This window comes from Panthera tigris, chromosome E2 (assembly GCF_018350195.1).
Source record: "Panthera tigris isolate Pti1 chromosome E2, P.tigris_Pti1_mat1.1, whole genome shotgun sequence".
NCBI lineage: Eukaryota > Metazoa > Chordata > Mammalia > Carnivora > Felidae > Panthera > Panthera tigris.
The window spans coordinates 19510984-19536149 of NC_056674.1; the positions used below are offsets into that span (position 1 = coordinate 19510984).

Here is a 25166-nt window from a genome sequence, read left to right on the forward strand (position 1 = left end):
AGCCAGTGCAGTCAGGTAAGAGAAAAAAAAAGGCATTCAGATTGAAAATGAAGTAAAACTATTTGCAGACAACATGACCCTGTATTTAAGAATCCTGGGGAATTCACATACAATAAAACTACTAGACTTAACAGGTTGCAGGGTATAAGACTAATACAGAAAATTCTATTGTATTTCCAGCAATGAACAACGCAGAAATAAGATTAAGGTAACTATTTCATTCACTATGGCATCAAAAAGAATAAAATACTTAGGAATAAATTTAACAAAAGAAGGGTGAGACTTGTATACTGAAAGCTATAAAATATTGCTAATAGGAACTAAAGAGGACCTAAATAAATGGAGAGGCATTCCATGTTCATGGATTGGAAGACTCAATATTGTTGCTTGTTGGATTCGATGCAACACCTATCAAAATCACAGTAGGCTTTTTCTTGGCAGAAATGGGCAAATCGTAAAATTCACATAAAAATTTACATGGTCTTTACAAAGACCCAGAATAACCAAAATGACCTTGAGAAAGAAGAACAAAGCAGGAGGCCTTATATTTTCTGATTTCGAAACTTACAAAGTTACAGTAATCAAGACATTGTCCTATTGGTGTAAGGTTGGACATACAGCTCCACAGAATGGAATTGAGACTCCAGAGAGAAACTCTTGTATTTGTGGGCAATTTATTTTTGACCAAAGGTAATACAATGGGAAAAAGACAGTCTTCAATAAGTTGTGCTGGCACAAGTGGATATCCACAGACAAAAATGATAGACCATTATCTCACACAAAACACAAAAATTAACTCAAAATGGATCATGGGCATAGATGTAAGAGATAAAACTATATATTATATATACTATATAGAGTTATATAAGTGGTATGTAACTATATACTATACAACTTTTAGAGGAAATCATAGGAGAAAGTCTTTATTGACCTTAGGGTTAAGCAAAGATTCTTAGATACAGCACCAAAATCATGATCCAAAAAAGAAAACAAATTGATGGAATGAACTTCTCCAAATTTAAAAACTTTTGCACTTCAAAAGACACCATTAAGAAACTGAAAAGACAAACCACAGATGGGAGAAATCACTTGCAAATTTAGTAAGTACTTGGATCTGTAAAATAAAGAATAACAACTCAGTAAAAAGACAAATAACTCAATTTAAAATATAGGCAAAGATTCAAATAGATATTTCACTGAAGAAGATATTCAAATGGCTAATAAGCACATGAAAATATGCCCAATATCATTAGTCTTTAGAGAAGGCAAATTAAAACCACAATGAGATATCCCTTCACACCCACTAGAATGACTATAATTAAAAAGACAGATAATAACAAGTGTTGATGAAGATGTGAAGAAATCAGAGCCCTTGTGCATTGCTGGGGGGAAAGGAGATGGTGGAGACATTTTGGCAACAGTTTGGCAGTTTCTTCAACAACATAAATTTGGGGTGCCTGGGTGGCTCAGTCGGTTAAGCATCTGACTCTTGGTTTTGGCTCAGGTCATGATCTCACAGTTTGTGGGATCAGGCCCCGTGTCAGGCTCTGTGCTGACAGCACAGAACCTGTTTGCGATTCTCTTTCTCCCTCTCTCTCTACTCTCCCCTGCTCATGCTCTCTCTCTCTCTCAAAATAAGTAAAGTTAAAATAAACAAAAAATTCATCATAAATTTACTACACAGACTAGCAATTCTACTCCTATGTATCCACCCAAGAGAATAAAGACATAGGTCTGCATGAAGACATGTAAATGTTCACAGCAGCATTATTCATTATAGCCAAAAACATACAAACAATTCAAATGTCCATCAACTGCTGAATAGCCAAACCACAATGCCATGCAATGGAATATTACTCACGGATAAAAAGGAACAGACTACTGATAGATGCTGCCACATGATGAATCTCACAAACATGCTAAGTGAAAGAAGTCGGACGTGAAAGACTACATATCGTATGATCACATTGACGTGAGACGTTCACGTAAGGCAAGCGTATAAAGACAGAAGGCAGATTTGTGGTTGCGTGGGGCAACAGCGGGTGACTATAAATGGGCATGAGAGATTTCTGGGGGGGGCAACGGAAATTCCGTAAAATTGAATTGTGGTGATGGTTGCACGGCTAAGTTTATTAAAAATCACTGAAGTGTACAACTTGAATAGGTGAATGTTACAGCATGTGAATTATACCTGAACGAAGCTGGGTTTTTTTGTTTTGTTTTGTTTTGTTTTTAAAGCCCTAGCCCCGGGCACCGGTGGCAGGCATCCCCTAGAGCTCACTGCTTCTCATGAATCCCTCTCATTTTCTGGCTCCTGGGATTTCTCTTTCTTTCTTGGATTTTAAAGAGGTTTTAGGTCCTTTTTTATCTAGGATGGGTGGGCACATCGGCTCAGTCAGCCATACTGCCGAGGCTGACCACACTGTTGGTATTTGCTTTCATGGGATTCTGGCACTTTCTGCTCCCTAAGGAGGGGGCTGTGTATTCCCCTCAGTGAAGCAAATGGAAGAAATAAAAAACTGGCTGGGTGGAGGGATGTTCTGGCCTTGGGTGTGACTTCTGCCGTGGGGCCCAGCTCCCATGACCCTCCTCTAGGACACAGGATGCGTTAGGTGGGGGCCAAGCCACACAAATGCCCGTCCTGCTCTTTCTCTGATTACCAGGAAGTCCTAGCTGGGTCCCAGGCTCAGAACTTAACTTGCAAGCCCTGAAGTGGAAGGAGGATCAGACATCACAGCACTCCCGGGACACTGCTGAAGGGCCAGCTGGGGAAGGAGTCAGGGTGGACACTGAGAATTCCCCACCACCTACTCCCTGTGAGTTCCATTAGAGCAGGGTACCCGTGGTCCTCCTCTCTGCAGAATCACAGTGCCCAGCCAGGCTGCAGTTCAGTAAATATTTCTGAAATAAATGGATGAAAGTGGAAAAGTGCCCCCAGCAGTGAGAACCCACCTCCTTCTGGCGTGTGGGCTTCTTGTTCTCACTGACTGTCCTTCCCACTCCCCAGGGGGATGCAAGGCCCACACAGATCTTCCAAGCTCCGTATATTGTACATGCCCGACGAGCAGACTTGGTTTAAGTCCACAAATCCTTTAATTACCACTGCTACTTCTGGCTTGGTTCTGGGAAGGAACTAATTCGAACAGCGATCGTTCGACCTGAAATATTATGAATGTAATTTCATTATTTGGTCTACCCAGGTCTCAGGCAAGGGGGTTACAAGAACTGGTTTCATTCCTATGGGAATGGCGATTTCTCACCCACTTCTGTGACTGACAACCCACAGGCCACTCGCCCTGTGGTGCCAAAGTCACCTGCCCCCGCCTGGGCCCTGACCGAGCGTCCCACACCTGCTCATGGCAGGTGTGAGCATCAGCGTGCACTCAAAGCAGCCAGCCCCAACCTTTCCCACATGAAAGTGTTTCCCATGAGAGCTGACAGCCCAAAGCACACACACCTGTACCCCATGGTTGTGCGTGCACACGGTTATTCACACAATTGTAGACGAGAGCCAGACACCCACACAACATTCACAGAGGTCCCATCCCTCCACCCACACACGCGTATGCACAGACCAGAACAAGTCTGCAGCACACAGGAATGGTGCACACCCCAAACATGGCAGTGTGGTGCGGGCCCCCAGCCTGGCCTTCAACACTGTGTCTCAGCTGAGTGGCTGTCAGAGTCACCAATAAGACCCTGCATCTTTGGGATCTAGTTTAAGGCACTGCCATTTCCTGGCTGTGTAACCTTGGGCCAATGACTCCACCTCTCTGTGCCTCGGTTTCCCTATCTGTTAAAATAGAGACCTGGTGCTATGAGGCTTTGGTGAAAGGGTATTGGCAAAGCACATAGAGTGCAGTGCCTGGTAGACAGCAGGTGCTCAGCACTCATATACCGTCATCACTGCTCAGACCACACTCCCTGGATGCTATCAGGATTCTCCCGAACTCTCTGGTCCCACTCACAGCCCTGGTGGCATCATCCCTGACGTGGGTGGAGGCAGGAGGGAAGGGAAGTGCAAAGCGTCCCATGCTGGGCTAGCCTTGGTCCCTCCCACAGGAGACTTTTGACAGATTGTGACTACTGCAGACAGTATCCCCAGTGGGAAACAAAGAAGGCCAGCATGGCCATCCCTGGCATCACTGTGAGAAACAGGATATCCCTTTTAACCCAAACCCACCCCAGTGGGTGCCCGCAGCCCACTCCCAGCCCTTTGGTAGGCCCACCCTTGCAAGAAGATCTGTCCAGAAATGATCCTTTACTCACAGCAATTTGCTGGTGTTAGTGGTAAAAATATCTGCATATGAGTAATTGTGTGCGAATGAAGGAAGGTTTTTAGTGTGTGCCTCCCCAGGCCCCTACTCCTGGCCCTTGTCTCCCCCACACCTCTGCCGACTCATCCCCCAGTCCCCGTGCTGAAGTCATGAACAGTTATCTGGCAGGGCTCCTGGCCCCTGAACCAGACAAGGGCCCTTGGACATACCCAGACAAACTATCCATGACTTGCTTAGGGTTTGGCTTCATGTAAGTCTCCCAGGGCAGGAAATAGTTAACCAATTCCCTCCCCACCGGGAAGACCCACCGCCTCTCTGTCCTGGGGGGCGGGGGTTGCACAGGGAGGGCAAGAGGGGGCAGTTCTCAGCCTGAGGGAGGTATGGGATATGGGACAGACCCTCTCCTTCCCATCCATCCAGCCGACAGGAGGTACCAAGCATGAACTATTATCCGACCCTGAAACAGTCTTCTAAACTTCAAAACTTTGAGCTGCCACTTAAAAATCAGGAGAATTCACAGAAATATGGTACAGGCTCCTAGCTTCTTTGGAAAAAATAAAATAAGAGGGTCTGGGCACTCTGGGCTCACACTGCCCAGAACTCAGCTGGAGCTGAGTGGTGGCCCAGTTCCCTAGTCTCCCCTCCCTGGATGCATTTTCTGATGGACCTAGTGACCCCACACAGTTTTCAGTGACATCCCACCTCATCCTTTCTCTCCCCATCTCCCTCTCTCGGGAGGCAGGCCAGACCCTGAGGGCGAAGGTCGAATGCATTCACAAATGTCTGTAGGTTTCTCCTTCCCAGGATGAGCCACGCGTGGACATGCGACCAAAATGTGGTGAAGGGTACACTGACCACTCCCTCGGTCCAACCCAGGTTGAGAACCACCTGGGCTGAGAACCACTGTCCAGGGACTGGACGCTTGACCTGCTCTGGGTACAACCAAGCTGGGGGCAGCGGGGCTTGCATGGGGGCCCGTCTACTCTATAGATGGTCTTCAGAACGTCTGTGGAGGGCTGGAAAATGCCATGGCCAGGACCGAGGGCTTGGTGAGAAGCAGCCCTCAGTGTCCCGTCTGGACCCCAGACCATGAGAATGGGAAGACCGCCCCAGGTGCTTCTCACCCCTCCGTTAGGAGCCATTGGCTGTGCAGGGGCTCCAGGACCTCAGCTATCGGGGGCAACAGAACCCATTAAGCTAGTTTTCCCATCTAAACAAAACATTTTATTTTATTTTATTTTGTTTTATTTTATTTTATTTTATTAATGATTGTATAGTATTTCATGTAATTATTTATTTTAATATGAAATTTATTGTCAAATTGGTTTCCATACAACACCCAGTGCTCATCCCAAAAGGTGCCCTCCTCAATAGAATTGTCCATTGAGCTCCACCATGATTCAAGTCAAAACTTCAGAGCCACAAATCCCCGAAATAAGCTTTATCATGAAAACATCAGCAGAGAGGTAACAGTGAGCTTGTGGCTTAGATGGGGTCTGCCTGAGCTCCTGACTTCCTGCAAATACTTCAGGAGGGAAAAGACACACGTTGACCCTCAGGCCACCAGGAAGGTGTCACCATAAGCAGGAGGGGCCAGCAGGCGGGGTCCCGGTGAGAGCCCCACCGAGGCCTGACCCAAGGCATGCGGGGCCCCAGCCCACACCCACAGTGTCCCTGACGGGCTCACTTCACTGTGGACCCGCATCGGCCTTCAGAAGCAACTCCCCGGTGGTTCTGTTGTCATAACTACCACCATGACCTTTTCAGGGTTTAAAAAGCCAAGAACCACCCAGTGGCCATGGAGAAGGACAGCAACCATAGCAACAGCCCTGTCCTTGCACCCTTCTCTGGCACAGAATCACTTCTCTGCTGCCCACACTAGCAAGGCAGGACTTCAGAAAGGTGAGAGGGACTCCATAAGCACACATTAGGACCCCACTGGACCCTTCCCCACATTGGCAGGGAGTGCAACGTTCAGATTCCCTGAATCTGAATCTGAGGGGGTCCTGAGCACCCCCTCTCCCGCCATAGCCCCAAGCCCCCAGGCCAAATGTGGCTGAGAGGGAAGCAAGCCAGGCAGAGGGGGCCACCCCTCGGGATTGGAGTTCTGCTCTCCTGGAAGAACCCCTGAGTTGAGTGGGGGGTTTGGCTCTGATGTCAGGCGGCCCCCACTAAAGATGCCTGGTTGGTGAATGGGGTCAGGGGTGGGGGGGTGATGGGGCACACAAGGAGGGAGAGGAAGTTCAGTCCTGGGAGTAACCCCCCCGCTGACACCCTGGGTTAATCCTCCTGGGGCTCAACGTTGGCCCAGGTGCAGTCACAGCGTCCCAGACCAAATGTGATGCTGGGGCATATCACATACAGATCTTGACCCCCTCCTCCCCTCCCCGCTGGGTCCCTCCAATTCATTCTGGGCCGGGCAGAGTGGGAAAAGGGTCACCCCACACCTGAGCCCCGCTCTGGGCCCGCCAAGCCATGACTCACGTCGCAGGTGAACAGAGCCTGATTCACCCCTCCAAGTAGGGGGCCTAGGGGAACAATCCGGTGCTGTGGACACGCAACCTGAAACCGGGGCTTCCGGGAGCCGGCTTGAGCATCGGAACTGGCGGCCCCGCACGGCCCCCGCCCAGGCCCAGACACAATAGGAGACCCAGTTTCCCAGCTGGACTGTAATTTCAGAAGGTGGCTTTGTGTGGGCTTTGTTACCCAAGCCACCAGAGGAGCCCTGGGGCTGGGGCTGCCGCTGGGTGTTAGCAAGAAATGCACTTTGAAGAAACGGCAGAAAAACATCAGAAGATACAAGAAATGCAGACCACGACACCAACTAGTAGCAACGGGCAAGGAAGGCAGAGTGAGCTGGGGAGGGGCTTTGCAACCAGCTAAATCTGGGTTTGAATCCTGGCTCGGGCCACTCTGGCCACAGGACTCTGGGCAACCACCTTACCCTCTGTTGAGTCTGAGCTGAGGACAATCATGCCTGCCTCACAGGCGGAGGAACAAGCAAAGGCACTGGGGACGGTGCCAGGCGCCAATAAACGGTAACTATCACCACGTTTCATGCACACTGAAGCTTAATTACGTTGTCTCATTTAAAAAATTATCATCATACACGCACGTGGAGCTCTGTAGCTTTCAAAGCCATGTTTGTCCATTACTTCATTAGATCCACACAATGATCCTGTCTTCTATTTTTAGCGTTTTCCTTTAGTTCCTATAAAACCTAAGTCTTGCTCTTATTGGATACGATTGTCCCAATTTTCCGTTCAGCTCTCCTTTTTAATTTCCCCACCCCTAGGAACCTTTAGCATAACAATTCTGGGACCACTTTCTATTAATATCAATTTTCAGATTACGGCGATAGGATGTCTGTTTCCTAATTTAATTAGGTGATTCCTGTTATTAGTTCCTACAGGCTCATTATTTTTCATTTAGCATATTTTAACGCACCAAAGGAAAGTGAGGTTCTGGCTGGAGACCCCCAGGGTGTCTTCTGCAGGGAGGGGAGGAAATGTTTGAGGCCCAGTCAGAGAAGCAGATGCTGGGGAGCTGTGGGCCGGGGGGTGCCACTGGGGATGCCCCAGCCTCAGTGTGAGAGGGTGGGGACAGAGAAGGTCTCCCTGTAGAGACTGGGCCTACATGGCCTCCCAGGGAGGGCAGGAGGGAGGGTCTGTCATGAAGCCCCACCTCCAAAAGCAGATTCCGGACTCAGCTCCAAAGCCAGCACTCCGGGGCCCACCAAATCAGTGGGCTCCAGGTGGCCACACTCGAGGGCTGTGTGTCCTAATACCATACCCCCTTTTCCAGCAGGACCTATGTCTGTCCCTCCATCAGTATTGCCCTCTGCACATCTACAAGGCACCCTTCACCCCGGAGTCTAAGTCAGCACTACCCCAGAATTAGCACAGAACAAAGTGTGAGTAGTAACCCCGAAATATGCAGACTCTGCCTCAGTGCACCCGCCCCATCAAGGTGGGCTCAGCCATCACGTCCTTGGGCTTCTGGCCACTTGGGTCTCCAATCCTGCAATTGTTGAGCCCACGGGTTTCCTTCCCCTGCCGACACAGCGATGACTGGGCTGCCCGGCTCACTGCCCACCCCACGGCACCAGAAGGAACCCCACAGAGCTGCCCTGGAGCTTACAAGGAAAAGGGGGGGCCCAAAAAGTCCAAGGGTGATGCTTGTAAGGAGCACTGTTACCAGGATCCTGACCCCCAGCCTTGACTTTGACCCCAATGCATTCTGTGCCGAGGAGAGGGAACTCCGAAGAATGGGAAACTCAGAGGGTGGTTTTACCTAGAGTAAAATTTTCTTTGCTGTGGTCACAGAAAAGCAAGGTGAGGGAGGGCGAGGCGGCCCTCATGAGCCTTCGGCGGTGTTTGGTAAGAGAGTTTGAACATGCTGCAGGTGCATTGTTCAGAAACACCGGGTTCTGAGAGTCCCAGCCCTGCTGATTTTGCAATGATATATTGCCAGCTACTTAACAGGATGGATCACTGCAATTACATGTCACTTCTGATATTCACAGTCACAACAAGGATGTGTCAGCCTCGCAAGGTTTGTGGAAAATATATATGATGTTCCGCAATGCCGTTAGAAAATGGTTTCAGGAAACAGACTCGAGAGGATTCCAATAAAACCCACCTGCCCGGGGAAAGCAGATGGTTCCAGGAAGCTGGAGGGGCTGCCGGCTCCCATGGCCCGGAAGGAGCATAGCTCAGACACCCTGGCTCCAGCAGGCTGCCCCTCCCCTGAGACCAGCCTGGCCCAGGTGCCAGGGCAGAGGCGGGGCAGCCGCCATACCTCTGCTTGCCCCATCAGCCTCACAGTGGGGAGTTTCTGAGAGCCCCTCAGCAGTTACTCCTGTGGCCTTGACCCACCCGGGGTGTTCTCAGGGCTCCGAGGGGACATACCTGGACAAAGAGTTGCTGTAGAAACAAGACAAACAAGACAAGTATCTGGCACAGGCAGGGCTGTGCGTCCCTGGTAACCATGGGACCAAGAGTGAAGGCCACACTCTCTCCAGCCAACACAGCCCCGCCTCCAGGGAACAAAAACAGGAGCCCTGGAGTCGGTCGGGCCCATGGGCGTGGGAATTCTGGCGCTGCTGATTTCTAGCGGTAAGAGACTAGGCAAGATGGCTCAGCACCGTGTGCTCTGGAGAGAGACCCCGGCTCCAGGACAGTCTCACTACTCTCTGCTTGTAGGTCAGCATGTGGTCACCTCTTAACAACCACAGTTCCCCTCCTCCAGGCAGCCCTCCTGGCTCTTCCAGCCATTACTGCCCTCAGGTGTCTGAGACCAAAGGAGCGAAGTGTGCGTTCTGAGAGCAGAGATGCAGGTGGAGGAGGGATGGGGTTGGCGGGGGGGGGGGGGGGGGGGGGCGGGGGGGAAGGGGGATGGATTGCTGGTTCTCGTCCCCTGCGGCCTGTGTGTCTGGAATCCAGAGCAACTCCACCCAGCAACTCAGATGCCCCTGCCCAAGACAAAACGTGTGGTCTCTGGCCCCCTGCCCCAAACTGCTCCCCATCTGGCGTGTCCTGCCTCGGTAAGTGGTACCCCCGTCTCGATCTGCCAGAGCCAGAGGCATCTTGAACTGAGACAACAGCCCCCCTCACCCTCATCACCATCCCCCCTGTGTACTTGCCCCAACACCCCGAATCTACCCTCTCCAGTCCCTGCCCTCTCTCCCACACCACTCTGTGGTTCCTCGAACTCTCTTCCCCTCCCCTGCTCCTGCCCACAGCTCCAAACACGCAGCCATTAAAGTGAGCCTTCTAACAGCCGCCCCCACTTCAGGATCCCCGGGGCTCCCCGCAGCCTGCAGCAAAGGCTCGCTCCTCTGAGATGCTCCAAAAAAGGGCTTACGGGCCCCGGGACTGGCCATGTCTGCAGTACTAGTCTGGATCCCCGGGTCACACTCCTGCCCCTAATCCACCAGGAGTTCCTCCCATGCCAAATTCCCTCATGCCTCCAAATCTTCATCCAGGTTCTCTCTCCGCCCAGGCTCTGCTCTGGGCCCAGAGCAGACAATATGGAGCATCACAGCTGTTAGGACGGCAGCAGGTGCAGTGGCGACAGCCTGCTGTCTAAGGACAAATCCTGGCTCTGAACCCCAAGGCTGTGTGGCCTCAGGCATGGCTCTCAACCTCTCTTATCTCAGTAGTCTCATCTGTCAGATGGTGTAATAGTACTTAACTCCTGGGGTTTTGAAAGTATTCAGTGAGTACTAAACACACGTAAGGTGCCTGAGAGTGGCACTGCGAGTGGCAGCAATGCCGTTGTGTGTCCACACAAGCGGCCGCTCGGCACTGCACCTGTAAATGGGAATAATCAGTCATTATGAGAATTATACGTATTAATACCTGTAAAGTGCTTGACACAAGCTCTGGCACATGGTAAAAGCCTGGTCAATGTTTGTTATTATTACCATCCTTGGATGCCCTTGTGCTGTGGAAGGAATGCCCCGGGGGCAGGTTATTGTAGACCAGGAAGTCACCAGGGGCTGTCCAGTCCCTTTGTCTGCACTCGGGGCCCCTGAGCAGGAAGGGACCCCTGCTGTCACTGTAGCTGCCTCCCCCTTTGACACCCCAGCATCAGCCCAGTCCCCAGCTCCACCACCCACACCTCCACGGCTTCAGGAAAGAAAAGAGCTACTTCCCTGAAACATGGGGTGGCCCTGCCTTAAGAAAACTCACTCTAGAAACCAAACATCAAAAAAATGAAAGAACTCGTAGTGTGTTAACAACAGAATCTGTATCAGAAGGTCAAGTTTTGAATTTTTTTTCTTTACCAATGAATAAACCAATCAATCCACCGTCACCCTGGCTTCCTGGGTCACTACCAACGACTCCCCTCGTCCCATTAAAACAAAATCCATCCCACTTAAAAGAATGAAGAAGGCATGATGAACTCAGAGCACTGCATTGTGTAGCCCCGGAAGAATGGATACATCTAGGTGCATCATCAGTGGCTAGTTGACATTGCAAAAGAGAGCCAGGCAGATATGCGCCTCCTGATGAAAGCACATATGACCACGTGGACATTCTTGCCGAAAAGAAAAGAAAGAATAGAAAAGAAAAGAAAAGAAAAGAAAAGAAAAGAAGCCTCTATCTGTTCAAGCTGCTAGGTTTACTTAATTTACAGGAAATGCAAACAACAGAAGACAACGACACCAAATGAGTAAAACCAACAAAAATCCCAACGGTGGGGGGCGCCTGGGTGGCTCAGTCGGTGGAGCGGCCGACTTCGGCTCAGGTCATGATCTCGCGGTCCGTGAGTTCGAGCCCCGCGTCGGGCTCTGTGCTGACAGCTCAGAGCCTGGAGCCTGTTTCGGATTCTGTGTCTCCCTCTCTCTGACCCTCCCCCGTTCATGCTCTGTCTCTCTCTGTCTCAAAAATAAATAAGCGTTAAAAAAAAAAAATTAAAAAAAAAATCCCAACGGTGGGAAACTCTGTAGGACCTGTGACCCAGTTTCCTCCAATAAATAGCAAGAGAAAAATCAAGATGAGGAGAGAATATTACAGATTGAAAGAGACTTGAAAGACTCATCCTCTGAGCTGCAGCGTGCGGGCTGTATCCGGATACTGGATAAAACAAAGTGGAAATAAAAGTATTTATAAGAGTTGGGATTCAACTTAGGAATTTGAACGCTGGATAGTAAAGAATTATTGAAAGTTTTAAAACAGAGTTCTTATCTCTTAAAGTGAGAAATATATCGTAACATTTCTGGCTGAATTGATACGGTACCGGCACAGGCTTCAAAAATCAGTCAGTTAAGCCTCTGACTTTGGCTCAGGTCATGATCTCGCGGTTTGTGAGTTCGAGCCCCCATGTCGCGTCGGGCTCTGTGCTCAGAACCCGGAGCCTGCTTTGGATTCTGTGTCTCCCTCCCTCCCTCTCTCCCTCCCTCTTTCTCTTTCTTTCTCTCTCTCTCTCTCTCTCTCTCTCTCTCTCTCTCTCTCTCTCTCTCTCATTCTTCCTGTCCCTCCCCCACTTGTGCTCTGTCTCTCTCTCTCTCTCTCCTCTCAAAAATAAAGTGTAAAAAAAAATTAAAAAAAAAATCAGGACAGATGAGGATGTGGCCGTAGGTGCGGCAGCCTGACTGCATTTGGAGCATGCTGGTCCTGGGTGCGTGGAGCCATCGTACTATTCTCACCGACTCTGGGCGGTTCTAAACCCTCTGTAAGAAAAAGCCCATAAAGAGGGGCCCCTCATAAAATTTCAGTCTGCCCAGCCACACACGTGGAGTCTGTCTTCTGCCTCTCCAGGGCCAGCAGGCTGGGATGTGTTATTCCAGGTTCTGGCCTATTCTCTGAGTCTTCCGCCTACAGAAGGGGCAATTCTAGTCTCTTGAGTCAAGAAGCGAGTTTCCTGAGGCCTTGTGGCCTGGCAATGTTGGAGACTGGAAAATCATTTGGATAGGTGAATTCTCTGATGCACACCAAAATCTAATCTTACCCAACAGGTTAACCAGCAGCGATTCACGTTTCAAGAGGTTTGATCGATTTAAAATATAGCAAACATTTTGGAAAAATGGCTTGATTTACAAAAGTTGGCAAGCCCATATGATTCCATCGAGTGCACGAGTCAGGCGAGGTTTGCTGTCTGGTCCCTGAGAGCTTCAGATGCTATTAATACCTAATAACTCTGCAGGAGAAATCTGAACAACACCCGACTCCGAGGGGCCACAAGCAACTAAAGGCTCCTTTTCCCACTCTCAAGCTTATTTCTGGATCTTCACCTGCCGCCCCAACCCCTCTGCCCTCTGCCGTGGTCAACGCCACCAACAGTGGCTCCCAGACACTGCGTTCCCAGGGAAGTTTCTGCCACTGTGACAGCCAGTGTAGCCTATGTGGAATTTCTTCTGTAGATGGCATTCCCAATGGCCTTACCCAATCCGGATGGCAGGGAAGCCTCCTGACTTTGTACCTCCCACAGGCAGAAATCCACAGGGAGAAGGCTTGTCCAGGCTCTGGGGGCCACCCACCCATGCAACTGGATACATACACTTTGTAAGCACTGGTTTCCAACAGATAAATGTAATCAAGGTTTATATGCTCAGAGAAGCCAACAGGATGGGATTGTTTCACTTGAAAGATCAGAAGAAAATTGTAACTAATGTTGTGGAAAATTACTTTGATATTGCTTTCTTGGTACCGAATCACAATTAGGCTGCTGTGAGAAGTACAGGGAAAGAATAAATGAATAGTAACAAATCAACACAAACAGCCTGTGTCAGGAACACTTTGCTCAGGGAAAGTAACATAAGCATTACTTAAAGTTTTATGACTGCGTTTGATGTGATTTACGTAGAACGTCAAGGTTGCCTCTCACCCACCACGTGGCGAAAGTGGTCCAGCTCCATTTACAGCCAGAAGAACACGGCTCGAGCCCCAAGTGTGCTCTGTGCGCGGTCTGCCAGGCCCACGCTATCCCCACTGTAGGGGGACACTCCTCTGAGCTTCGTGTCATCCCACACACCCTGCCAGCCCGAGGCTCTCGGTTTCTCTACTGGCTCGTCACTCCACCCTGGATCCTAGCCGTCCTGTGGGCCCTGGCCCCACTGGTGATGGAAAAGATCCACATGCTCAGGGACAGCTGTGCAGGGCAAGGCCAGCTGGTGTGAGGGGCAAGAATCTGCCACTCACAGGACACACAAAGATCAAGCACTCCGATCTGACGGCCGGCTGCAACATGGCAGGACACACATCCCGGCCACCAGATCCCAACTCTACCCAGGAATATAGCATTTGTCCCAGCAGTGTACCATGGACGGGGGCATGGCCCTGCCCCAAAGGCACGCTCACGCCTTCCCTCCCGGGCTTGTCCCACAGAGCACAGACCCCGAACACAAAGACCCTCTGCCCATGTGTGTGCCCCAACCACACACGCACCAAGACAGGCACCAAAGATCCATGGGTCACCCCCAAGGATACACCATTTACCCCAAGCCATACTTGAGGACCCCTGTTCAGGACCTCATTTCTGCACAGATAACATACAACTGGGGATGCCAATCTCAGCTTGCCTGACCCATGGGGCCAGGTTCTGCCGACATAGGGCTGTCAGCCACTCTAAGGCTCAGGTGAGGCTGTGAGGTCCCCACAGAGGAGCCAGCTTGGTCACATGTCCTTGCTGCTTCAGAAGCCGGGGAGGAGCCAGACCACTTCTGACAGCCACTCCCTCACCCTCTGTGAGGCCCCAGCCCAGGTGTGAGTCAGTGACTTGCCTGCTGTCTCCTGGGGTCCCACTGCCCTGGCTGCCTCTAGTTGATGAAAGAATGAACTCATTGGCCTCCCCGACCGGGGCCTCTGGTAGCAGCTGCCAGGCCCAGGGCCCCTGCTCTAGTCTCCTTGTGCCCCTTCTGATTTTCTACCTGATGCCTATGGGCCTTCAATCTGTGCTTAGGAGGGGTGAGGCAGCCAGAGCTGAGGGTGGGGCTGGGGAAGGGCTGGGCACTGCTCTCCTATAGGGTGAGCCCTGCAGGCAAGAGTGGTGCAGGAATCTCTCTGCCTAAATCCACGGCCTCTACTCTTCCATATTGTCCTCGTCCTGGAACACATGGGTGTCTTCACAGACCTCCCTGCTAAAGGCCCCCAGGCCCACAGCTGAGAGACGAGTAAGGGCTGTGTCTGAGCAGCAGGCACCCTCCTAAGCTCCCCTCTCCACATTCTGCCTGCCTGAGGCTCCAGAACCATCCTTCCCCTTGTCTCCTCGCTGCACCCCACCTGTCCTCAGCAGACCTCTGTAAGTCATGAAGGGTGCTCCCCTCAGTGGCTCACGAGGGACGTGTGGGATGCAGGTGGGAGGTGGGGTAATCTCAGCTTCACAAAGGCAGGAGGGGCCCAGGCCAAGGGGCTGGATTCGAGGGGTTCCAGGGCTGGCAGAGAAACAGAGTCCCATGGGGGCCACAGGCTCAAGGAGAAGCCATTCACCCTCTGATGTCCCAGACAGTGTGGGAGAGGCCCCAAGAGATGGCAGAATCCTTTTTAAGCCTCAGCTTCACCGAAAGCAACAACTGGCTGAGAGACAGGCAGCCTGGCCCTCACTTCAAGAGGAGTGACCACAGGCTAGAGGCCAGAGGCCAGAGGCTGATGCCTGCCAGTAGAAGGCCAGGACCCCTCCTTTGCCTGCCGGGGACCTTCAGCACAGACTGGGCACCAGGGCAGCCGTGGAGGCCTGCACCGTGGACAGGAAAGCTGGGGCAAGTGGGCGGCGGGGCCGAGCGCAAGGGCTCACCTGGCACCTGCCGAGGGGAGAGCTCCGTGGGGTCCTGCAGGCTGATGAAGAGGAGGAGGCCTGCGGCTCCAAACAGCAGGATGGATGAGAACATGCAGGCCAGCCGCATCGTTCCGGCTCGTGGGGTCATCCGGGGCTTGCTTCGGGCTCACCTCTCGGGTGTGGGAGGTGCGTTCTTCCCTCATCATCCACACCAAGCGTCCATCAGGCCACAGTCTACAGGGCAGATGGGGAGAAAGATGGTCCATCACTGAGGCACAGGGCATCCTACGTGGGCTGAGGCCCCAGTCACTGCCTATGACCAAGCATGATCCCTGGATCCCTCCATCCCTTAGAATGTACTCAGGTATGTCCCTTGCATCCTTCAAGCCCAAAGAGGTTGAGGGAAGTCCAGTCACTACCTGTTGCTGGGACACCAGCTTCCCAGCAGGGTCTCCTGTATCTGCACCCCCAGAAAAATCATGGAGAGAGACACTCCCCGGCCTCTGCCTGGGGAAGCCCAGGCTGGAGCCCTGAGACCCAGAGCCTGTAATGGGCCCCGCACTGTCCAGGCTCTCTGAGCTTCCAACAGAGCAGGTGTGCTCCCTAGAAAGGGTCTACGCCCCTAGAAGAGGCAGCAATCTGGGCCTTTGTCCCTTATAACTGTCCAGGTGGACAGAGGAGCTCTTGGATCTCTCTGCCCTGGCTGCTCCCTGCAGGATGCTGGGGACAAGTGTCTCCACAGAGCGAGATACTTTGAGAAGGAGCCTCCCAGGCCCAGAGACTACCAGGGACAGAGACTCCCCCTCCTGGTTGCTCCCCTCACCAGCCAGAGCTGTGCCGCCCTGACCCACGGATGGGCTGGTAGGATGGAGACCCCACCGGATACTCCGTCACATCAGTGGGAACTGAAGCTTTGGCCCGATCACAGTTACTCCCACTATGAGGCCCTCTGGCCTGGAGCTGAGGCAGCCTGACTTGAACTTGACAGATCCCAGGCTCAGAGACCGGTGACAACATCCCTGTGACACCTGTTGCTCTGGCCACTGCAGACCCAGAGCATGCCCGGGTGACTTGCCCCTCCCCCTGGTTCCTCCTGAAGGGCACAGAAATACCAACCAGTGACTCCAAATGGGCCAAGCTTGTGGGTCAAGAGGGGGGCACCCCAAGGCCATTTGCTCATAGGAAGGATGTAAGTTCCTGCAGCAGGGGGAGGCATGGGTGGAGCAGGATAGGGGCCGGAGAGGGATCTGCACAGGAGGCCATGCTACATGGCATTCCAGAACTTCCCCTGTTGGTGGTGGAAGGTTGCTCTGTGCCCTCGTCTTTGCCCCTTCCTAAGTTCGGGCTTAGAGATACCACCCTCTTTCTACAAAAACAGGCTTGTAGGAAGCTTCCCCAGCCCTGGCACAGGGCAGTGCTCAGGGAGGTAGAGGCCAGGGGGACAGCTTCCAGCAGCCTCTGAGATCATAGTTGGGTGGTGGGGACCCCAGGCCAGATGTGCTGCTTGGCACAGGGTCATTTCCCTGCCGGGGGTCTTCTCAGGCACAGTAATTTGGTCAGGGAGCCCATTCTTGACCAGGCACCCAGGCGTTGGGGGAGGAAGCCCCAGCTATGGTCCCTCTGTGTCCTCATGCTCCTGGGGGGCAGGAGGCAGGAAGTGGTAAGAGGAGCCCTTCCCTCCCAGGCCCAGACAAAGATTCCCAAGGACTAGACTGTCCTCAGCAAAGCTCTGGTGCTGAAGAGTGTTAAATTGCAGGTTTGGGTTTCTCCCCTCTGCAGTCACTGTAATTATGTTTTCACTCAGTTAACTTTAATTAACCTGCCCCAGGCCTCTATGCATGGGGAACGCGCCTGAACGCCGGGCTCTCTGGGCTGTGCTGAGCAGGTGGTTCCCACGACCTCCCAGCTTTGATGTTTGGGAGGCAGCGCTGAGCAGGGCTCAGTTTTGTCTCTGGAGCTGGCTCCAGGGTTGAAGTTGGCCCTGACTTCCCTTCCAATGCCCCGCCCCCCCCCCGCCCCACCCCAAGAAAGACTGCTGCTTCCTGCCATTGCCAGGGACACCCACGGGGCTTACACAGGGTAAAAACAGGCAGCCACCTGTCCCCGAAGGTTCAGACCCTGGAGTCCCTCGTGGGGGCCTGTGGTTTCTCCCTCTACGGCTGCCCGGGATGGGTCCTGGGGACCTGGCCCATTGTCCTGCAGAGACACAGGTGCAGCCATGCAGGCCCAGGCCCCACTGAAGGGCAAGGTCACTCTCAACACTGCCCATAGGATGCCCCGTGTCCCAAGGTCTCCCAAGCCCTTCCCTTCGTAATGATAGGCACTGTGTGCCGGGACCACCCTGGCCAGCCCCAAGGTGTGGGAGAGGATGGGGGGAGACGGAGCTGCTCTCTCTGGCCCTCACTCTGGGCCCTCCTGCCCCAGAGAAGTTGGCTTAACCCCTGGGGGGGCCCATGCAGTCACAGAAAGGAGTCAGAAGAGTGGGAACAATGTCACACACACTGGTTCATCAAGGACAAGACCCTCGGATAGGGAGCAAGGGGAGCAGCTCAAGACCTTTCTGGAGCAGAGGCACACATATTAACACACACACACACACATATGCCACGGCACACACACTCCATCAACAGGCCCCAGCAAGGCCCCGGCTGTAAAGAAACTGCTGCAAAACCCTGATTATCCTGGCCGTGGTGGTGACACACTGCCTGCAGCCACACCAGCCTCCTGAGTCAGACAGACGTGGTCAGGAGACCAATCTGACCTAGGGTGAGGGAAAGAGAGGAAGGAGGGGAAAAAGAACGGCAAGTTTACGGCTAGGGCACAGGGCTACCTGGCAAAACTGTTAATAAAATGCCACCCAATCTCAACCCAAAGGCTCTATTTGATGGAAAAAAAAAGGGGGGGGGACTCAGAAGCACATGCGATCATCATTGCATTATTTATGGTCAATAGCACTGCACAAGTGACTACAAAAGAACTGGCCAGCCCCCTCTTCTCCCTAATTGTCACACTGTCACCATACAAGCCAGTACTGACTACCCCTGTCCCGCAGCAACGACCTGTCCTCATTTGTTCCTGAACCTACCCAAACCAAACCCACCACGTGGAACCAGGCCCCAGCAGCCCATGTGCGTGGAACCAGGATGAGGACCACATCTCTGCCCCCAAATCTGGGGAGAGGGGAAGAAAACCAGCCCCAGGACCTGCACCTTCACCATAGCCAGAGCATCAGGGACTCAAGTGTCTGATTTCAGAGACCCTCCCTTTTGTTGACCCCTCTACACCCGCCCCCCTCCAAGAGAACACAGCACCCTCTCTGTGAAGGGAGGGAAGCTGGTATCAGAGCCATGCATGGCTTTCCCTGGCCAGCCCTAAGCATCAGACCTCAGCCTTCCCCTTTGAGACCTTCCTCTCGGTGTTTGTTCTCACTGGAGACCACCTACCCAGCTAACTCCTTGCTCTGTGCAAATGGGAATCAAAAGGTTAGCATGCCTCCCTTCCTGGGTCGCTGGTTTGCAGTCTGGCTGGGTCTTCAATGCCCCAGGAGGGGGCCAACATCACAGAATCTGTAGGAACCTCCTTCCTTTACAGGTGGAGGGGAGCTAGGAGATCACCAGACACTTCAGAGAGTGTGCACATCTGATCCCCTACTGTTCCTGTGAGGGTCCTTGTCTTCAAAGTCACACGTTATTTTCAAGGCAATGGGAAGATGCTGGTCCAAAGGCTGCTCACCTCCCTCTCCTGGGAGTCCAGCTGCTGCCTGCGAAGTGGACCCTATGATCCGTCACAGGCTGGGGCCAGGCTGCCCAGGGCCCCGTAAACACATTCACAGGCCTCTGCTCGCATCTGGGACACACTGCATCGCACTCGGCTCCAATGACAAGTGGAAGACCCTCCCCTTCCTCCCTGCCTCTCTGCCAAGACCAACAGACAATAAGACAATTCAAATAACTGGGGGTGGAGTAGGGAGGAGTGAGGCAAGAAAAATAAACAGCCCACTCAGTTTCCAGAAGGTCCTGTGCTCACAATCCCTCGTTTTTCCGGTGGCTTTCTCTCCCTGAGGCCTGAATGGCATTGCCAATTTTTTACTGTAAGAAAAAAAAAATCCAATTAATCTTGTAAACACCTCCTGGGACACAGGTCAAGGCCAAGGATTCCTCCCATTTCCTTATTTATCTGATTTAAAAATTTGTCTCTTGGGAAAATTCACTTTAGGGCACAAGCAAGGACTTGGGAATTCAGCCAAAACACACGCACCTCCAGTGGCGACAGGCCGGCAGGCGGATGGACGGATGGCTCCAAGGACACGCTTGGCTGCGGCTGCTCCAAGGCCTGGATGCTTCCCCCAGTCACCCAGAGGACCCCCTCTGGCTGTGAGGACCCGCTCCCGTGCCCCACTGGAGACAGCCGGAGGCATCCGGCCATGTGCCCATGGGAGCACCCACTTGGTGTGTGGACCCCGGGCCCCAGAAAGTTCTCTGTCCAGTCAGTCTCCTCCTTGCACGGGCAGGAGCGAACAATGACGTCCCTCCCGGCTGAGGGCTCCAGGAGGAGCTGCTCATCGGGAGAGAGGCTGCTATGGCAACTTGAGGAGAATGGAGCCAGGCACTGCCGTCACCTTGAATCCGGCACCAAGCATTCCACCGGAGCGGCAGAGGGGGCTGTGCCTCCGCTCTGCCCCTGCCGAGGCTCCTGCGCTGGGGCTGACCTCCCGCCTCTCCTCCGCAGCCTCCTGGCCTCAGTAACTCATTTGCTCCTCACCGAAACGGAGCACACAGCCCAGTCCCCTGAGAACACCACCTCCATCTGTTTTGTCAGACGAGTTCTTCTGTGTGTGCGGCTCCTGCTTGCTTCTGAGATGGGGTTCTTCTTGATTTCAGCTCATTAAAATCCTGCAGCTAATTAAAACTGTTCTAACAGCAGCGGCGGCAGCGGCGGCAGCGGCGGCAGCAAACTCTGGGATGAGTCCCTCCAGTTTTTATGCGTAGGCATAAAGTTGCAATGCTCTGTGAGGGTGACGAATGGCTGCAAGTGCTCAGACTCTGGGGCGGGGCTGCAGACTCCAGCCCTGCTGGACACGGGAGAGCGCTGACCTAGGTCCTGAAATGCCCTAGGCCCAGCCTCAGCACACCCCAGCGCACAGGGCTGTACCCCACTCCTGGGGGAGGTAATTCACCCGCCAGAATCCTCCCCACTACAAGGCAGGGATTCTCTCCAATCCCCCATGATTTCTTCTGGGGGTAGGGGGAGAGGAAAGGGAGCCCTAAGGCGGAGGCCAAGGCATAAGTCGGGCTCAAACAGCCCCGAAGCCTTGTCCCCACAGACCCACTAGGAATGCTACCGCATGGCTTCCCACCACTGCTTACACAAAGAGCCTGAAGGGAAGCCTGCAAACACGCAGCTGCAGCGAGGGGGTCCTGAGAGCCCAGCCAAGGTGCCATAAGCTACAATGCCCTTGATTACTTTCAGGGGTAGGACCACACCATGGATGCAGTCTCTTGCCCAGGACTTCGGGGAATTTTATGAAGCAGGGTAGGGGATAGTAATTCAGTAGGTAGAGAAACTGAGTCCTACCCTGGCAGAATCTGGGATGGGGATTCAGCACCCCCAATCCTGTGAGCATGTGTACCTCAATTACAGCCCTTCTCCTACCACGTGGAGAGTGTTCACACACCTATCTCAGACCCTCAGAGCCCTGAGAGCAGCATCGAGGTCTCTCATCTTTGTATTCCCTGCACAGTGCCTGGCACAGGGAATGGGACCAACATAACCTGTGCCTCGTGTGACATGAGCATGGATTAACAGATGGAGGTGTCTGGGCCATCTGAAGAGAGGCACTCCATGAACCTGGAATTTCTAAAATGTCATGCATGTTTTAGGGAGCTGTGGGTTTGTTTTGATCAGGTATGGGTTAGAATTACGTCCAAAGAGTAGCCCAATCCTGTGAGAAAAGAGGCAAGGAAGTGAGCTCCGTTAGAGAGCCTGATGGAGCCTGGAAGCTCCCACATACCCAGCACACACTCAACACCAGGATGCCACTTCTGTATCCTCAGTTTGGTAGGGCAGATTTCAAATCACAGGGCTTGAAGACTAATACATTCGTGGAGGTAAATGTGGACTCTATCGCTATACACGCCCATGTATTAATGCATATTATATATGTACAAACAAATACACAAGTCATTTAGATGCCATAAAATGGATTACACTAGGAAACTCCCTACACAAAATTAAAGTTTGAATGTGTTGATCAAAAGTCAGTGAAGAGAGTGGGGGAAGATAGTGGAGAAGGAGGATCCTGAGTTCACCTCCACCTGTGGACACACCAAGGCAACACCTACATGTGTGACAGCTCACTCTGGAAACCTGAAGACTGGCCAAACAGATCTTCCTGAGCTAAAGACATAAAAAGAAGGCCAAAGAGATGAAGTTGGGAATGCAGCCCTCCATGTGGCAACCCATGAACAGGAGGGACAACACAGGCACAGAGTGAGAGGACCCAGCCCCACACCAGGCACCCCTGGCCCTGAGGATCTGCACAGGGAAGACGAGCCCCCACGATGTCTGGCTTTGAAAATCAGCAGGGCCTGCCTTCAGAAGAGCTGGAGCGTTATAGGGAAACCGAGTCTCTAGTCTTAAAGGGCCAATGCACTATATCATTGGGCCCGAGACCCAGCACAGAAGTAGCAGTTTAAAAAGTGCCTGGGGTATTCATGAAGGGGACTTATTGACTAATTTTAGGATGTATATTGGAGGGTTCAGGATATGTAGGAGTTTCCTCCAGGAATGGAAGTGCTGGCAGGTACTCTTTCTCTTGTCCTCCTTCTGCTTTGGCAGACTCTGGTGGGAGCCAGTTCTGACATTCTCCCTCTACCTTGCTAGCATCTTGCCCTGCCCCCAAATTTCCCTGCAGACTAGCCCCACTCAACCCAACCCACCAGCAGGTGCCCCTCCAAAGCGGCTCTCACACTGGGCAGCCCCAGCCAGGATCTGTGCCCTTCCAGAGTGACTATCACCTGCCACACCCAGCAGGCAGCTCTGGTCAGAACTGGCACACCTCCAGAGCAAATCCTGACCCAGGGAGTGGGGAATGAGCCCTACCAACCAGTGTGCACAGTAGCTCAGTTGGCTCTTTCAGCCCACTGCATGTGAGGCAAGCCCAGCCCACCAGTGTGCCTGCAGACAGTCAGACTGAAAACTGGCTCCACCCACCATTGCACCCTCAGCAGTCAGCCCAGTCACAACAGGAGGGTGCTCGCAGCCCACTTAGGGGAGCACCACATATATCCATATGTAACGAACAGAGAGTCAGACAAAGTGAGGAGACAGAGGTATATGATCCAAACACAAGAACAAGACAAAACCCTAGAAAACAAGCTAAACAGAACAGAGATAAGGAATCTATCTGATAAAGAATTCAAATTAATGGCCATAGGTACTCCCCAGACTTAAGAGAGGAGTGGAAGAACTCAGTAAGAGCTTTAACAAAGAGATAGAAAATATAAAAAAGAACCCGTCAGAGCTGAAAAATACAACAAGTGAAATGGAAAATTAACTAGAAGATTCAACAGCAGAACAGAGGATGCAGAAGAGCAGATCAGCGACCTAGAATTCAGGGTAGTAAAAAAAAACCAACTAAACTGAACAGTACAAAGAAAAAAAGATTTTTAAAAAATTAAAATAGGGTAAGGTACTTTTGTGACAACATCAAGCATAATAACATTCACATGACAGGGGTCCCAGATGGAGAAGAGAAAGAAAAAGAGGCACAAAACGTATTCAAAGAAATAATAACTGAAAACTTCCTTAAGCTGGGGAAGGAAACACACATCCAGGTCCAGGAATCACAGAAATCCCCAAACAAGATGAACCCAAGGAAGTCCACATCAAGATACATAATAATTAAAATGGCAAAAATTAAAGATAAAGAGAGAATCTTAAAAGCAGCAAAAGAAAACAAGATACCTACAAGGGAAGCCCCATAAGGCTATCAGCTGAATTTTCAGCAGAAACTTTGCAGGCCAGAAGCGAATGGCATGATACATTCCAAGTGTTGGAAGGAAGAGACCTATACCAAGGATATTCTACCCAGCAATGTTATCATTCAGAATGGAAAGAGAGATCATGTGTTTCCCAGCGAACAAAAGTTTGCTCACCTGGCCTATAAGAAATGCTAAAGGGAATTCTTCAGAAAGAAGAAAGAAAAGACCATAACTAGAAGCAAGAAAATTATGAAAGAAAAAAATTCACTGGTAAAAACAAACATATAGCAAAGATAATAGATCAATCACTTATAAAGCTAATATAAAGGTTAAAACACAAAAGTAGTAAAATCAATTATATATCTACAAAAATTAGTCAAGAGATACATAAAAGATGCAAAATATGACATCATATACATAAAATGTGGAGGGGAGAGTAAAAAAAATAGTGCTTTTATAATGTGTTTAAACTTAAATGACCATCAATTTAATATAAACTGCTATATACATAGGATGTTATAGATGAACCTCATAGTAACCACAAATCAAAAACCTATAATAGAGAAAGGGATTCAGGTATAACACTAAAAGTCATCAAACACAAGGGAAGACAGCAAGAGAACAAGAAAGGAACGGAGAACTACAAAAACAATCACAAAAATAATTAACAAATGACAACAAGCACCTACTATTAATAATTACTTTAAATGTAACTGGATTAAATGCTGCAATCAAAAGTCACAGGGTGATTGAATGTATAGAAAAGCAAACTCATCTATATGTTGCCTACAAGAGACTCATTTCAGACCTAAGACACATAGGGGATGAAAACTGAGGGGACTGAAACAGATATTCCATGAAAATGGAAGGAAGGAAGTCAGGAAGGAAGGAAGTCAGGAAGGAAGGAAGTCAGGAAGGAAGGAAGGAAGGAAGGAAGGAAGGAAGGAAGAAAGAAAGAAAGAAAGAAAGAAAGAAAGAAACAAGGAGGACGGGAGGAAGGAAGGAGAAGGAAGGAAGGAAGGAAGGAAGGAAGGAAGGAAGGAAGGAAGAAAGGAAGGAAGGAAGGAGAGGAAAAAAAGCTAGGTTAGCAATACTTAAGCAAAATAGACTTTAAAACAAAGACTGTAGCAAGAGACAAAGAAGGGCATTATATAATGGTAAAAGAATCAATCCAACAAGAGGATAAAACAATTGAAAATATCTATGTACCTAACACAGGAGCACCTAAATACATAAAGCAAATACTAACAGACATAAAGAGAGAAATTGACAGTAATACAATAATAGTAGGGGACTTTAACATCCCACTTACATCAATGGCTAGATCATCTAGACAGAAAATCAATAAGGAAACAGCAGTTTTGAATGACACATTAGACCAGATGGGCTTAACAGATATATACAGAATATTGCATCTAAAAACAGCAGAATACACATTCCTTTCAAGTGCACATAAAACATTTTTCCAGGATAGATCATATGTTAGGTCACAAAATAATTCTCAATAAATTTAAGATTGAAATCATATCAAGCATCTTTTCCAACCACAATGGTGTAAAACCAGAAATCAATTACAAAAAAAAAATTGGGAAAAACACAAACATGTGGAGGCTAAACAATGTGCTACCAAACAACCAATGGATCAAAGAGGAGGTCAAAGAAATCAAAGAGAAGACAAAAAAAAAAT

General features: G+C 50.9%; 1 protein-coding gene across 4 annotated transcripts in view; it reads right to left on the bottom strand.

Moving 5' to 3' along the window:
- CHST8 (carbohydrate sulfotransferase 8) overlaps nucleotides 1-25166 on the bottom strand; it is a 127739-nt gene that overhangs the window by 48478 nt on the left and 54095 nt on the right. The window contains exons 1-2 of one of the 4 annotated variants that reach the window (XM_042969700.1): nucleotides 19755-20431; nucleotides 15516-15731 (exon numbers count right to left, since the gene is read on the bottom strand). In XM_042969700.1, the coding sequence (XP_042825634.1) occupies nucleotides 15516-15645 (130 nt within the window). In that variant the 5' untranslated portion in view covers nucleotides 15646-15731; nucleotides 19755-20431. Of the gene's footprint in view, nucleotides 1-15515; nucleotides 15732-18940; nucleotides 19343-19754; nucleotides 20432-25166 lie in introns of those variants that run through there. The other 3 variants (XM_042969701.1, XM_042969702.1, XM_042969703.1) reach the window with 3 other exon arrangements.